This window comes from Cyprinus carpio, chromosome B21, assembly GCF_018340385.1.
Source record: "Cyprinus carpio isolate SPL01 chromosome B21, ASM1834038v1, whole genome shotgun sequence".
Classification (NCBI taxonomy): Eukaryota; Metazoa; Chordata; class Actinopteri; order Cypriniformes; family Cyprinidae; genus Cyprinus; species Cyprinus carpio.
The window spans coordinates 17,315,283-17,330,357 of NC_056617.1; the positions used below are offsets into that span (position 1 = coordinate 17,315,283).

General features: G+C 34.8%; 1 protein-coding gene across 5 annotated transcripts in view; it reads right to left on the minus strand.

Moving 5' to 3' along the window:
• LOC109070285 (rho GTPase-activating protein 26-like) overlaps positions 1-15,075 on the minus strand; it is an 86,261-nt gene that overhangs the window by 21,984 nt on the left and 49,202 nt on the right. For all 5 annotated transcript variants that reach the window (XM_042748396.1, XM_042748395.1, XM_042748393.1 and 2 more), the window contains exons 11-18: positions 13,970-14,048; positions 12,825-12,861; positions 12,589-12,654; positions 12,421-12,495; positions 9,892-9,976; positions 8,210-8,268; positions 5,660-5,765; positions 3,262-3,421 (exon numbers count right to left, since the gene is read on the minus strand). In XM_042748396.1, the coding sequence (XP_042604330.1) occupies positions 3,262-3,421; positions 5,660-5,765; positions 8,210-8,268; positions 9,892-9,976; positions 12,421-12,495; positions 12,589-12,654; positions 12,825-12,861; positions 13,970-14,048 (667 nt within the window). The remainder of the gene's footprint in view (positions 1-3,261; positions 3,422-5,659; positions 5,766-8,209; positions 8,269-9,891; positions 9,977-12,420; positions 12,496-12,588; positions 12,655-12,824; positions 12,862-13,969; positions 14,049-15,075) is intronic.

A 15,075-nucleotide genomic window follows, 5' to 3' on the forward strand; every position in this document is an offset into this window, starting at 1 on the left:
ACTCTCTCCATTTTGAATTTGGACTTCAGTACCAATTTCAACCACTAGCTGTCAAAATGATATAGTAAATAGATTTTATTCATCATTTTTATTTCAAGTATGTTGTTCACAGTGTTTTATGGGACTGTAGTACTTCTTTCATTGATATAAATTGATGAAACACTTATATGAATTTTAAAGGATAATTGTGATTTTGTGTATTTTATTAACTAGGGCTGCCCTCGACCTTGCTTCAGCTGTGTGACTGCCTGTGGATTATTTTTTATTTTTTTTCTGCAACTAAGCGACTAATAAAATTTTAGTCGACCAAGCCTCTTCTTCTTATTATTAGGGGGCAGCCCTAGTATTAACACATTGGAAATATACTAAACTGTTATATTTAGCAGCTGGCGTTATCTTTTTATGTGAATATAATTTGTTGGCAGTCACCATTGTTGAGTTTTGTATTCCACATTAGGTGTTGACGTCTGTGAATGACTACATAATGGCTTATAACAAAGAATTCTGCATTGCAAGACTGTCACATCCCTCAAAGATATAATTTGTTTCAGCAGCCTTTCTAAACCATTCTGAAAGAATGAACTCATTCCCCACCAGTGTTTTTTTTTTAAATGTTGCCAGTCACTGGCTGCATTTTTGATCATTTTCACAAAATTTTCATGGCCACCAGTATAGGGGTGGGATGATAAATTGATTCGTGGATCGATTCTGTGATTTTCTGAATGCATTGCGATTCTCTCTGGAATTGATTCTGAGATTAATTTTTAACTGCACACTCAAACGCTCATGAAGAAGAGCACTTGTGCATTCGGCTGAGAAATGTAAATGGTTAAATGTACTTGCACCTAGGCTTTTATGCTTTCATAACAAGAGATTAATGTAATCACAGCCCACTCGTGTAATTCGCTTTAACCTTTTCAAACTTTATGAATGATTATTTTAGGTTCAAGTGGCATGTGTGTAAGGAACTGGAAGCAAGCAGAATAAGGCTGTTTCTAATGCAACCAGGGCCATCTGCTGTTAAAGACTAAGCTCAGAATCGATTCGAGAGATAATCGCCATTCTCTTAACGGAAAAACGCAGAATTTTATTCTAGCACATTTTATTCTAGCTTCATGCATTCTTTTTTTTATCAACACATGAATGTAGATAAGAGGGCAAGTAAGTAACATTTTAAACAAAATGCTGAGGAAATAACATTTTTATAAAAGACTTCATCTGGATCAGATTCAGATCAATGATCAAAACATAGATGGAGTCAAGCTTTTCAGTCCTAAACCACTACCAGAGTCAACATTTCATTCAGTAACGTTACGCAGTTTTGATTTATATGCTGTTTGAGGAACATGTTATTATATATTTATGCATCTATTCATATATGTGATCACTTGTTTCTGTTTCTTCTTCGGTGTGTTTTGATCCAGGGATTCAATACTCTTTCAGAAGATGTGTTATAGCGCCCCCTGCCATATAACAGTGAAAACACGGAAAGCTGGAAAATCCTATCAATGGCAGCGAAAGAGTTAAGGATTATGAGGTCCAAAAAAAAATTATTAATAAAAAAGAGGTGAACTTATGCACAGACGAATTTGCAAAAATATCAATAACATTCATTTAGAAAACAGTTGCCGTGAAAATGAATTTATGGCGGTCACAAGTCTTTATGCAAAGCTGTATGCAAACAGCCTATTGTGTGTTTGTGAATGAAAAGCTTTTGGAGGATCAGGTTTATGTTACAGTCAGTCTACGCTTTGTTTCCTGCTGTACATAACTGTGTGTATTTGTTGAGAGATATGGGATAGGTAGCCATCCATGCTTTTGAGCTGAAGCTGAAAGATTCATTACAGGTTAACCTCATTCACAGTGGAACATACGTGTGTGCCGTGTCTTTAAGGGGATGGGACATGGGAAGGTTAATTGTACAGGACATAGTGACAGTCTTGATCTTAAAACCCACCCACTTTACCCCAGGAGGAAGTGACCCTATGTCATGTGGCGGGGGGCTCAGCTTAAGAAATCAGCCTTGAGCCGATTTGCATGTTGCCTCCTTTAAAGTGCCCCTATTATGCCATTTTTAAGGTTGCCAATATTGTTTTATGAGTCTTCTAAAACAGGTTTACATGCATGCAAGGTCAAAAAACATGTTAGTTTTCTCAGAAAATAGATTTAATTTGACCTCATATCTAAATGATTCATAAACGACTCGTGTGAACAGTTCAAAGAATCAGTCTTTCGAAACCCCTCCTTTCCGTGAGCCCTCACTGCTGTGATTGGTCAGATGGCGCAGTCCTTTGTGATTGGTCCAGAGATCTCTCTACCGCTCTGGATTGGTCTACCGTGTACAGCGCGTGTCGGAAACAAACACCAATTGCCTTGATAGAATGACTGGAGACTTGTCAATACATAGAAAAGATTCTATGGATTGTAGCTTACCAACTCGAGCTGGAGTCTGATGATGAAACGGTTGAAGTGGTTGATTGACAAGAGACTGATTCACAAGCACGACTGGAGCAGGATGTTTCTCAGTGGTAAGTGTCAAGTGTTGACAAGTTTGTGGTAATTATGAGATGTGATCAAACAAATTCTCTCTTACAGCGTAGGAAACAGCGTCTTCTCGAAATTATGTTAACCTCATAGAAACTTTACTGTGTTTGTGGGCAGGCAAGTTTCCGACCTAAAACGTGGGCGGACATTATGCAAATGTGTTACTTCGTGACATAGAGCCGTAACAGAATAAGATTCAAATTCCTGACAACTCGTTTCGGCAATTGCGAGTCGACTCTTTTTTTTGACAGATAATAACTTTATCTATTGTGCACTGTCGGCTTCACAACTTTGCAGATAGTTTATGTTCACAAACAGCTACATGACATACTGCATGAAAGGTAATAGTCAAAAAGGTATAATAGGGGCACTTCAATAGAGAAATTACATCCTTCATTAACACCTAGGTGTGAGCAACACAGCTCGTGCACCGTAGGGTGATTACACTTAGAAAAGAAGTGACCAACTGACTAAACAACCTAATGAGCCATTTAACTCATCAGCTGTGTAGATCATCACCACAAAACTTTTTTTTTTAATCCTTAAACAATTTTCCTAGTATATAATATGGTGATGACTGGCTACTCTGGGGAGCGTTTCCCAAAAGCAACTATGGTCGCAAGTTTCGTCATTACCAATAGAGTTAAATGGTACTAACGACCATAGTTTTTTTGGGAAACGCACCCCTGGTCAGCTAGTAGTCATTCATAAACATACCCGCTCGTGGTTCTCGATCAGGATTTCTATCACAATGTTCTGGAACTTGATGTCCATGATTGCAGCGACAGTCTCTTCCTGAGGCCTCAGCAGCGTAGGGCCGAACACTACGCCGAGGTTAGCAACCGTCATCAAATTCTGCTGGTGGTGACTGGCCACTCTGATGAGAGAGTAAGACATCTGAAGTCATTTACTTCTTATTGTAGTGTGGTGCTTTTCTGTATAGTTAGCTTTATTGATAACAAAAATAGGACTGTAATAACTAATCAATAAAATCAACAAAAATAATGGAAATGTTCTTTGTTAAATTTGCAGTAAAATATTATGCATTCTTAGGTTCCACTTTATATTAGGTGGCCTTAACTACTATGTACTTACATTTAAATTAAATACAATACAATGCACTTATTGTGTACATACACGTCTTAACATCATACTTATATATATTTATTTAAATACCTGCATGTAATTACATCTGCAATTAATTTCTGTAATTACATTTATAATTACACTGTTGACTCATTCCTTACACCCTAACCCACCTTTAAACCAACCCATACCACGAAACCTGTCCCTGACCTTACCCATATCCCACCTCAGTAGCAGCAAAAGTGTTTTGCATACAATATGAACAAAATAAGTACATTGTACCTTTTTGATGTAAGTACATAGTAGTTAAAGCCACCTAATATAAAGTGTATTTAGTAAGTTTGCCTTGGCTTTGATCGAAGACATCACTGAACCCCATAAAGCCTACTGTATCATACTTGATACACAAATATCTAAGGCTTCCAAATTACTTGAAAAAAACTTTGCTGAAAAACCTGTTGTACTTCTACTTAATGCCTTTTGTTGACTGATTGAAATTTTATACTTTTTAGCAAGTAAAGGCTTTTAGTATGAATCAAAAAATATCCATCTTCAGGTGGTACATGTGTTTTTTGCTGTAAAATCTTGGTAATTCTTGGCTATTCTTGATAATATTTCAAGACGAACACTAACTGGGCTGAAAAAATAAATACATAAATTTAGACAAATCTCATTCAAATGCGAGTTTTGAATATGATACATCAGGCTTTTGAGAAATTAATATTTGTACATTTTTCAGTCATTGTAGTGCATTGCATTATGTTTTGCCCCCCATGATAAAACTACAGAGCTTTGATCACGAAATAAAGCATTTAAATATAATCTTAAGACATTATTGGGAGAGATATAGAGTGAAAACTCAACATACAAATAATATAATAAAAAAATTCCACTTTTGCTCACAACATATAAATAATATATTCACAAAACAACATATCAGAATTTCATCTTACTTTATGGGCATATAAATACCAGCAAACAATTCTCCAATATCATGAGCCATAAAATCTTGATATATCCAATAAAAAAAAAAAAAAATTGTCAAAAGTTTTAATAAACTGTTACAGTACCTAAAAACTCAAAACAACAGGTTTTAAACTAAAGCCTACTGTCTAATTAAAAAAAGGAAAGCCATTTGATACGCCCCACTTCAACTTCCTGTCTCATAAGGAAATATGTCAACACAGGAAATATCATTCTGTTCATCAAGTGATTTCATGTGGACTTCAATGGTGTAGCTTTTTAGGATTTTTTAAACTGCTGAACAGATATTAAACTACTCTTGCAGTTACACAATTATTAGTACATTATATATCATTTTAGGTAATATTAACATTTTTTTTTATACTGCTTGTGGCAAATTAACGTCTAATCAGTATCAAACAGCTGTAATGTTTGTGAATGTGATGAGCAAGCTAAACAGTCCTTCTGTAAATGATGATTCGGTGTCAACAGAACCCACGGTAAAACCTTTACAACAATAATTTCATCTAATCAGCATACTGTCAATATTAAACGATTCCCTTTGAACCTTGTTTTTCATTGCTACTGTCAAAAAACTAGTCATTCCTCACTACAGCATAATTTCCAAACTTGTCCTGAGGGCATACAGCAAGTGAGGCATTGAATCCGCATGCAAAGTGGGCATTAAACTTCTACTTCCTGTAATTCTTTTGGATCATGAATCTGATCTTTTGCATCAAGCTGCTTTGCGTAAAGCATTTTCACTCTGGAGTTTTCCGTAAAATTCCAAAATACTCCTCGATCTGCCAGCGTCACCGAGGAACGCCCCCGCAGAGCTCGGCCCTCAGGGTGTCAAATTAAACTTGCACAAGAGAAAACAGAGCTGGGAATGAGAGATGGAGGAAAGGACAGGTGAAGGGAAACAATCCGCGCTTTTCAGCTGGGCAAACACAAAGGGGAAGTTCAGGCCTTTATTACCATCAGCAGGGTTGTGGTTTTCTCTTCGGTCTTTGGCTTTGCTGGATTTGTAACACAGTAAAAAGGGGCCGTCAACACCAAAACTTACTTGGCCAAGTGTTTCATAAGAAGCTCCAGCATCTGGCGGTTCTTCTCCGGGAGACGGTGCACTATGGAGTGGATCTCTGCCACCCTCGCCTCGGGATTGTCTAGTTCTAGGAAGACAGAGAAAGAGGAAGCGAGAGAATGAGCGGTTGCAAAGGAAAAGCACATTTCCTTTTGCTCCGCATGAACTGTAGGCGTTTTACTGCTGTTTGCCTGGGAATGGGAGTCCAGTCTCACTGTGTACAGACACATTTCAGGTCTGAAATGCTGCATCTGTTGCTGATGTTGTGAAACAGAACAAAAGATCCCATTCCTGATTCTGTGAGGTCACTTCCTGACACACTCTGGACCAACACAGACACATTATTCCAGTTAAACTGACATTAATGCTCACGTGTTTGCGTGTTTGTGTCTGTCTTGTTGTAAAAGCACAGTGCCACCTAGTGTAAGTGACGGCTACAGCAGAGTCCATTAAGGGCAAAGCTAAGCCGCCAGATGCGGGCTCTTAAAGGTCACTGAAATATTAGAGTCATCTATCTGGCTGCCATGATATCCTAATAATCCCCAGTAACAAGAGTACAGCGAGAGAAGAGAGGTATAAATTAAGTTGTTTAGACATGACAAGGGACAAAAAATGTAATTAAATTAAATTAATTACTAGTGTAAGCATACAAACATTTTTAAATCAAGATTTAACTTAACTTAACATCAACACAGCAACATTTAACATTTACTTAAGATATTTAGTCTTCTTTTCCAAAAATGTTATTTTTTTCTTCGCTTAAAATAAGAAAAAATATCTGCCAATGGGGCAAGAAAAATAATATTGATTTGCTCTTGAAGTAAGATTTTCGGCAGATTTTTTTTTTTCTTGTTTTAAGCAAAAATTTACGAAATTTCCTCTTTTTTTTTTTCAAAAAACAAAAAAAAAAACAAGACTTAATATCTTTATTTAGCTTCTCAAGTAAATGCATCTTGATTCAACAATGTTTATATTTTTACACTAGGAAAAAAAACAAAAACACTAAGTTAGAAAATAATTTTTGCAGTGTGTGCATAATTATATTTTTGTAGCCTCAACTTCATTGCTTCATTGAAAATGCCACAGCCCAAATTTAAACACACAATGCCTGCAACAGCACCACAACTTTTTTTATGACATGGTATACAACTGAATTATAATTATGTGTGTGTGTGTGTGTATTGTCTGACCAATTCCTTAGTGAAAAGTAAATAAATATTAATATAAGTACCTAAATATATATATATATGTATATATATATATATGTGTATATATATGTGTATATATATATATGTGTATGTATGTATGTATGTATATATATATATATGTATGTATGTATGTATATATATATGTATATATATATACAGTATGTTCAACACAGGAATATATTGTCTGAAAACAAGTCTTATTATCTTATATACAACATATAGATTAAGAAAATGATCTGTTGATAATACAAAGTGTTCAAATATTAAACTGCAAAAACCCCTGTTTAAAAAAGACAGCACATAACCAGACCAGACATGTATTTGGTCATGCTGATCAGAAACTGAACCTTTAGACCGCACACACACATTTTCACTTTTTTGATTTTCTCTTCTCCTCCAGTTACATACACATTCACATCGTCTCTCACTCCCGTATTCCCATCTCTCTCTTTCTCTCTCTCTGCTCATGGGCAAACTCCAGATGGCACCTTGCTCTTTATCACATAAATGGCTCACATGGAGAGGAATGAACTAGGGGAGAGGTGGAAAAAAGAGAGAAAATGAAAGGCAGACAGGGAGGGGTGGAGGGGTGGAGCTCTCAAAAAAAAAAAAAAGGTTCATATGAGGACAAGGGCCTAACGTCACCCTTAAGCACTGGCAAAAAAAGCACAGCAAGAAAGAGAGAAAAACAGAGACAAAAAAAGGAACGACAGCAGAAAGCAAATGAGATAAGATGAAGATAGCATGAGATAGAACGCAAAAAAAAAACATCTTTGTAATCAGTCTTTTTTTCATGTACAAATGTATTGAAACATCCTTAACGCAAGATACATTAACTTGAGCAGCAAAGTTACATTAAATCTTGTTTTCAGAGAATATTTATTTTAGTATTTAAAATCTGTAATTATTTTTTCTTCCTTAATTAGTTAAAAAAGTTTAATTGATTTTAATAATTTATAATATAATTTTAATATTTAAATATTTTAAATAATTTTAGCAAATAGTACAAATCTAATAAAACGTAATTAAGTTTGTGCTTAAATCGAAATTGTGAAATTTCTAATCGAGGTCAGTTTTTTTGCAGTGTGAAAATCAAAGTTTATGGTACAAAAGACGATCTGGAAAAGAAACAACATCCCTTGGTGTCTCAGACCAAAGCCGCCACACTGTAAATCCATTTTCTTTCCTCTAAACCTCAGTTTCCTGTTTCTGACCGCGTCCTATTAGCTTGAACACTCCTACTCTGCACTGTGTCGAACTGTAGTCAAATAGATTCAAATAGTCAAAATAGATCAGAGGAGGGGAAATAAGGCCAGACACTCACTGGCTGCTATGATGAAGCTCCTCTGGTACTGGTAGGTCATGAGAGGGGCCGGCAGCATCCTGATAGCACAGAAGAAGAGAAGAGATTAGCGATTAGATAACAGTCAGACTCAAAAACAGAAGAAATCATGGCATCGAGACAGAGTACACTGAAAATATTTGGATGCATGAGGATCATATGTCTTCCTTTACCATTTTAAAGTTGTTTACTACTTATTTGCTAACTTCCGAGAGGTTTTATTTTTAGCCTGCAGACTAATTTGTAGATTATCATTAGCAATGTTGCTGAATTGCATGAATAATCAGACTGTGTGTTAGACTGTATTTTTATATTTTCAGACAAAAACGTAAGTGGTAATTGCAATATCTCATGTTTATAACATGATTTACTATATTTGTATATTTTTTTGAAAATTATTTGCTTATTGCTAATGCCAAACTGCCACGGTGCTAGCATGTTGTGGGTGGTCGCCACATGGGGTGCCATGTTCTCCCTTGTGAAAATAAGTGTACTTATTAATTGTATTGAATGTGCACTTATAAAAGTATAAAAGTATATTTAAAGAAAAAAGGCAGCAGCTATTTGCACAGTGGTAAGTGTTAATAGCGATAGAGTGCAAATAGCAATAGAGGCTATTACACTAAGAGAAAATAGCATATTTTCTTAGTGACAGATGCTATTAACACTAAGTGCAAATAGCAATGGATTCTATTTACACTAAGTGACAATAGTTTTGTTTTTGCGATATGCTATTTATATTAAGAGCAAACAGCCTCTGCCAACAAGGCAGCTATTTGCACCTAGTGTAAATAGACACTCTGTTAAAGAAATGTACTTGCAAATAATATAATATTAATGAAATAAAAGTCCAGATAAGTGTACTTTTACAAGTGTTTAAGTATACTTTCATGACGATGTTTCTTAACACACTTGAGTACATTTTTAAAAAGTGCATATTGTAATCATTTTTAAATAAAACCTTACTTTAAACTACATTTTAAATCATTATGTTTCAATAATCTTATGTAAATAGCCTTAATAAAAAATACTCAATTTTAATGTTTAAACTAACATACTAAAGCATATTCAACATAATCATACTTTCAACTGTAATGTTACAATTAAATGTAATTACGTACAATTAAAATCAATATATTTTCAATGCACTTGGAATGTACTATAATACATGCAAGTTTCAAAAGAAATGACATTAAAGCATATTAAAGCATATTTCAGTTTACCATAATTGCTTGTCGGTACATTTAAGCATTTCATTTAATAAAAATATCACATAAATAAGTAACTAAATTACATCTCAATATTACATAACATTAAATCAAATAATGTAAGCGGGTAAGAAACTCGACTTGACACACTCAATATAAGAAGTCTTAACTTTGTAACTATTTGTACTGGTAAATAAAGCAAAGTTATTGACATTAAATATTTCTCATTCTTCAAATGCTAAGCATAGGCCTACTAGCTCTAAATTTATTTTGTGGGTTGCATGGCATACTTAAGTAAACAGCTCTGAGTATAAGCAATTGTAGGACTGATGCCTTAGCAGTCAGGCTAACTTTTGAGACTACAGGAGCCAGTTAAATTAAGACAGCTAACACAAATTCTGTGTAATTTAGCCTGTTTGTTGTCATGTGGTCATATGTGAAGGGGCAGATTGTTACCTGAGGTAATGCTTTATTGCACTGGTGATGGTCTTGATCTCCCATTCTGTGCTGTCCAGCTCCACATCTGCACAGGTTTTGGGGTCTAGAGGAAGGTATTATGGTTTATGGCAGATTTAGTTTGCAGGTGACCTCTGTTGAACCTTTGGAATTACCCACTCAGCACAGTGCCAGTATGTGCATGCAAACTATGCATATGCGTGCTGGCAACAGCCAATCAGCATCGAAATTGCAAACCATTTCCTAAAGCAAAACTGTCAAAGTATATCATTATCACTCTGAGGCAGGCAGTTAAATACTGGTGATCGGGTGAATAACACCACAACATCAATAAAATCTATTCATTCTGCTTTCACCGCAGGGTGTGACGGCATTCCTGTCACTTTTTGCATGTGAAGAGGTTTGCGTTTGTACTTAAGCAGCTGAGAATAATGGTTCCTCGCAAAGTGAAGCTTTACACACAAATTTAATACTTCAGATAACTCTGTTTGATATTAGTTGAGGCAGATGTGCTTTAAAAGTGCAGTAAAAATATTGTAATATGGGAGGTGGATGCATGGATTTTGGCATAGTGACCAAAAGCAAGCTCAGTGCATTGTAATCAACATATCTGTCTGTACGAGATCAATGCATCAAAAAACTAGGTCGCTCACATAATAACCAATATATCTGTCTACACTGCAAGGGCGTAGTGCGACAAACCAAAACACATTCCACTATAAATCAACAAAGCTGTCTACAGTGATAATTAATGTGACAATGTGACAACTAGCGCTCACATTAAAATGAACAAAGCTGTCTAAAAAAAAATGCAAGTGATCACTGTGACAACTAGTCACCAGTGTCAGTGACAAATAAGAACATACATGATTAAAAAAAGGAAAAGCTATTAAAAATCTTGTTTAAAACTATTTTTAATACATGTGTCAATTTCTTAGAACTGTACTCTCTTATATACATGCTTATATACTCATATACATTAGACATCATGCATAAAGTAATACCATATTTTAGCGTACGTTTAAAAACAATTCTTATTATGGAAATAATACAATTTAAAAGATTTTAATTAAGTGTGAAATGGAATGCAATGTTTTCAAGCACAATTGCATGCTATTTGGAATTAAAGGGATAGTTCACCAAAAAATTAAAATTCTGTCATTAATTACTCACTCCCATGCATTTCCAAACCTATAAGACCTTTGTTCATCTTCGAAACACAAATTAAGATATTTTTGATGAAATCCAAGACCTTTCTGACCCTGCATAGACAACATAGCAACTGACACGTTCAAAGTCCAGAAAGGTACCAAGAACATTGATAAAATAGTCCATGTGACATCAGTGGTTTAACCGTAATGTTATGAAGCTATGAGAATACTTTTTGTGCCCCAAGAAAACAAAAATAACACCTTTATTCAACAATTTCTTCTATTCCGTGTCAGTCGACGCCATTCACAAGACTAAATGTGAACCACTGATGTCACATAGACTATTTTATCAATATTAACTATTTTATTTACTAACTTTCTGGGCCTTGAACTTGTCAGTCACATTTTTGTCTATGCAGGGTCAGAAAGGTCTCGGATTTCATCAACAATAGCTTAATTTGTGTTCTGAAGACGAACAAAGGTCTTACAGGTTTGGACCGACATGAGGGTGAGTAATTAATGAAGGAATTTTCATTTTTGGGTGAACTATCCCTTTAAACGTGAAAATGCTTTATAGTATAAATTTATATAAAATGCAGTTAGTTGAAATTTTTTGATATACTTGAATATGAATTAAAATTCAATGTAATTTCTACTCAAACTTGTATGTTATGCATTTAAATATATTTGTAATTACCATTTGTAATGATGAAGTTTATGTACAATTTAGTACATGATGTATTTAGTCGTTTTAAAATATATTTACTTTAAATGTAATATTAAAGTTTTAATTAAAAGTACATGTGTAAAACATGAAAAAATATTATTAGAACTTAATTATTTAAAATGTATTTCTTGTGAAATTATTACAAAGTGCACTTTTTATGACTTTATGCCCCTAAAACACATCATATCAAATTTGAATTCTTAAATTAAAAAAATTATCAACATAGAAAAGGAGTATTCAAACCGATGTATGAATGCATTTTGCATTTTCTTAAAATAATAAATGATTAGATTGCGACAAAAAAAAGTCTCATATGCCATTGATCCACCTTCCATTTCATTTATAATAAGCCAAAGTGTAGGAGTGAATTCTAGCATTGTGATTTTGGCTATTCCAATAAAGCATTCGGTATCCAACAAAGACAGTACTGGTACACTGCATTACGATATTTCTATAAATTCAGAAGAAATGTGAAAAAAGTGTACATATTCTGAATTAGCCTACTTATCACTCTCAGGACAGACACTGTGTTACTCAAAACCGTTTTAAGGCTGAGAAATTGTATATGTGACATTTATGGCTGAAATTCTTTTTCATGTTAATCTCCTGGTTTCATTAAAACAAAATGACCACCAGCGGCGGAGTGCTCACCCATGGCCAGGCTGAGTAGTTTCTGCACTCTGGAGCTGACACCGACGATCCTGTATAGCCCCTGTTCATCAATACCTGATAAGAGAAAACCATAGACTGTCACACTTACTCATGTACTGGCCACCATCTGCCCTCTATGTCTGAACTGAAAAACAACAAGAGGTGTACCTCTGGTTTCTATGGCATAGATGAATTTTTTGACAACGTTGAAGCCGATGACATCTAATTGAGCCACTTAAATAGAAATTTCATTAGGAGAGGGAAAAAAAATAAACCTCAATACAACTTCACGGTAAAACAGTAATAAACAAAATGAAAACAGCATGATAAGTGTGTACGATTCTGTGATTCAACTGAATTATGTGTTTGTTTGTTTTTTAAAGGACTGAAATAGCACTACTTACTAGCTTCATTCTGGCTGTCACGATTCAGGGTGTATACCTGAGAGACAACACATTTTGGTCAAGTAAATGGCTGTTAACATAACAGCTTTAAAAAAAAAAAAAAAAAAAAAAAAAAAAAAAAATCTGCATAACAAGTACAATTTTATAATACCAGCTGAGAAGCTATTATAGCACACAATACCACTGCCTCATCTGCACTATTTTACATGCATAATCTGTTCGCTAAATGCTTTCGAAAAGCTTTGTCACACTAAAAGAGTCATTTAGCATGCTAAGACATCATGGTTATTACAAAACCTAGTGAGCCTTTGTTGAGAAGGCAATATCAAAATGCACTACGACAACCTCAGTGAAAAAAAAAAAAGATAGTGGATGACTTAAATGTGGATTACGAATATATAATATAATTCTATATATATCTATAATCATGACAACCCTCAGAATATTTAAGCATGCTCCTGTGTGTGCTGCTGCATGAACAGGCATAAATAAATCCAGTAGCCGATCTAGACAGGTGGAGCTGGGGGAGGTGGAGGTTTTCAGAAGAACTGCACCATTTAGAGTTTCAGGACTGAACCAGATATTTCATTCAAAGCCAATTAATGTTAATCAAAAATAGTCAAATAAATAGAAATTTTACTGTTTAACAAAATATTTGTGTGCTCTATGAATGTTTATGCTAATTAGGGCCTAGTAGCATTCTAACAGCAAACTCTGTTGAAATCAGTTTGTTGAGCGTCCTGTGTGTTTTTGTGATAAGCACTAATCGAGCTGATGCCTAAAGAATGTTTCATCAGTAACTGATAATGTCCCATTCAATTATCATACTGCCCTTAAAGTCTATGTAGGTAGTACTCTAGTGAGACAGCTCACTAGATTATGGAACAGAGCCTAAATCATCCTACAATACATTACAGATTCAATTATGAAGCCAACACTCAACTAAACCACTACATTTTGAATTCAGATTAAAAAGAAGGCCTGAATACGCATATTTATGAGACACAATAAGTCTCAAGAATATACGTTCCAAATGAGAATACATTTATCTGATGCACAGCAGTGCCAAGCATGTGAAATGCTCTTAAGATGAATCCTATCATATTTGAGTGCAAAAGAAATTTCTGATGTCTCAGATAAAGTACCGGTTCTCTTCCATCCATGGCTTCCATCCAGAGTCTGCGGTCTTCCTCTGACAGCGCCTGCATGGTGATCACGCCAGGCCTGAAACATGCACCCATCCACACGCAAGCATGCACAGCAGGACAGTCAACATGCACACACACACACACAATTCTCCTGTGATGCATGTATATTTGTAGGACACTGTTAGTTTAAACACTGCTGAGCATGTGTGTTTGAGGAAAATTCATTTTCTTAAAAATCTACAGAGACACACTTATGAAAAATAATTGTGCTTAACTGTATTCAATATGCACTTGTTGTGTACTTTAAATCTTAAAAGTATAGTTTAAAAAAAAAAATACTGTAGTTTGCAGATAATATAATAATAAGTAAATAAAATGCCACTTGCACTGAAGGTGCACTTAAAGAGTACATTTTTATGATTTTTATGATTTATGGTTTCTTTACACACTTAAGTACATTGTCAAATTAAAAGAGATTTTATAATCTTTTACGTTTAAAGAAGTAAACTTATTTGGATGTGTTGAACATATTAAATCAGCAATTTATTTAAATTAACTGCGTAATACATTTTCATTTAATTATAAGTTAAACAGTGGATTTCATTTTTACCAAGTACATTCTTCTAAAGTACAGTATTTCTTTAATAAGTACTCTTTTTTTAAAAAGTATTCTATAAAGTACTTCTTTTTCACTAGTGTAAAAGCATCATCCATGAACTATTCAAAAGTGTATTTTACACAAAACACACTGCAATTTTACAATAGGCTCCTACTTTTCTAATTGCAAACTCACAAAAACATAATCCAATAAAAAAATGACATCACATACTCAGCATGGCATACACAAAATGACATCGTCCCCCACACCAGCAGTGCACTACCACATTGTAAATCCATCTGGGTTTTCTGACCACAAACTCAATTAAACAGACCCAGTCCTATTACCATAACTCTGGCTGACCTGGCATGGCCTAACCTTCAGTTGTCACGCGAGTTAATGGTGTGTGAGTGTGTGCTTCTGATTTACCGATAGAGCTGCCATACTGAAATATTAAGAGGTTTTCCAACACACGGCACGGTAAACTGGCTCTCGCTAAAGCAGA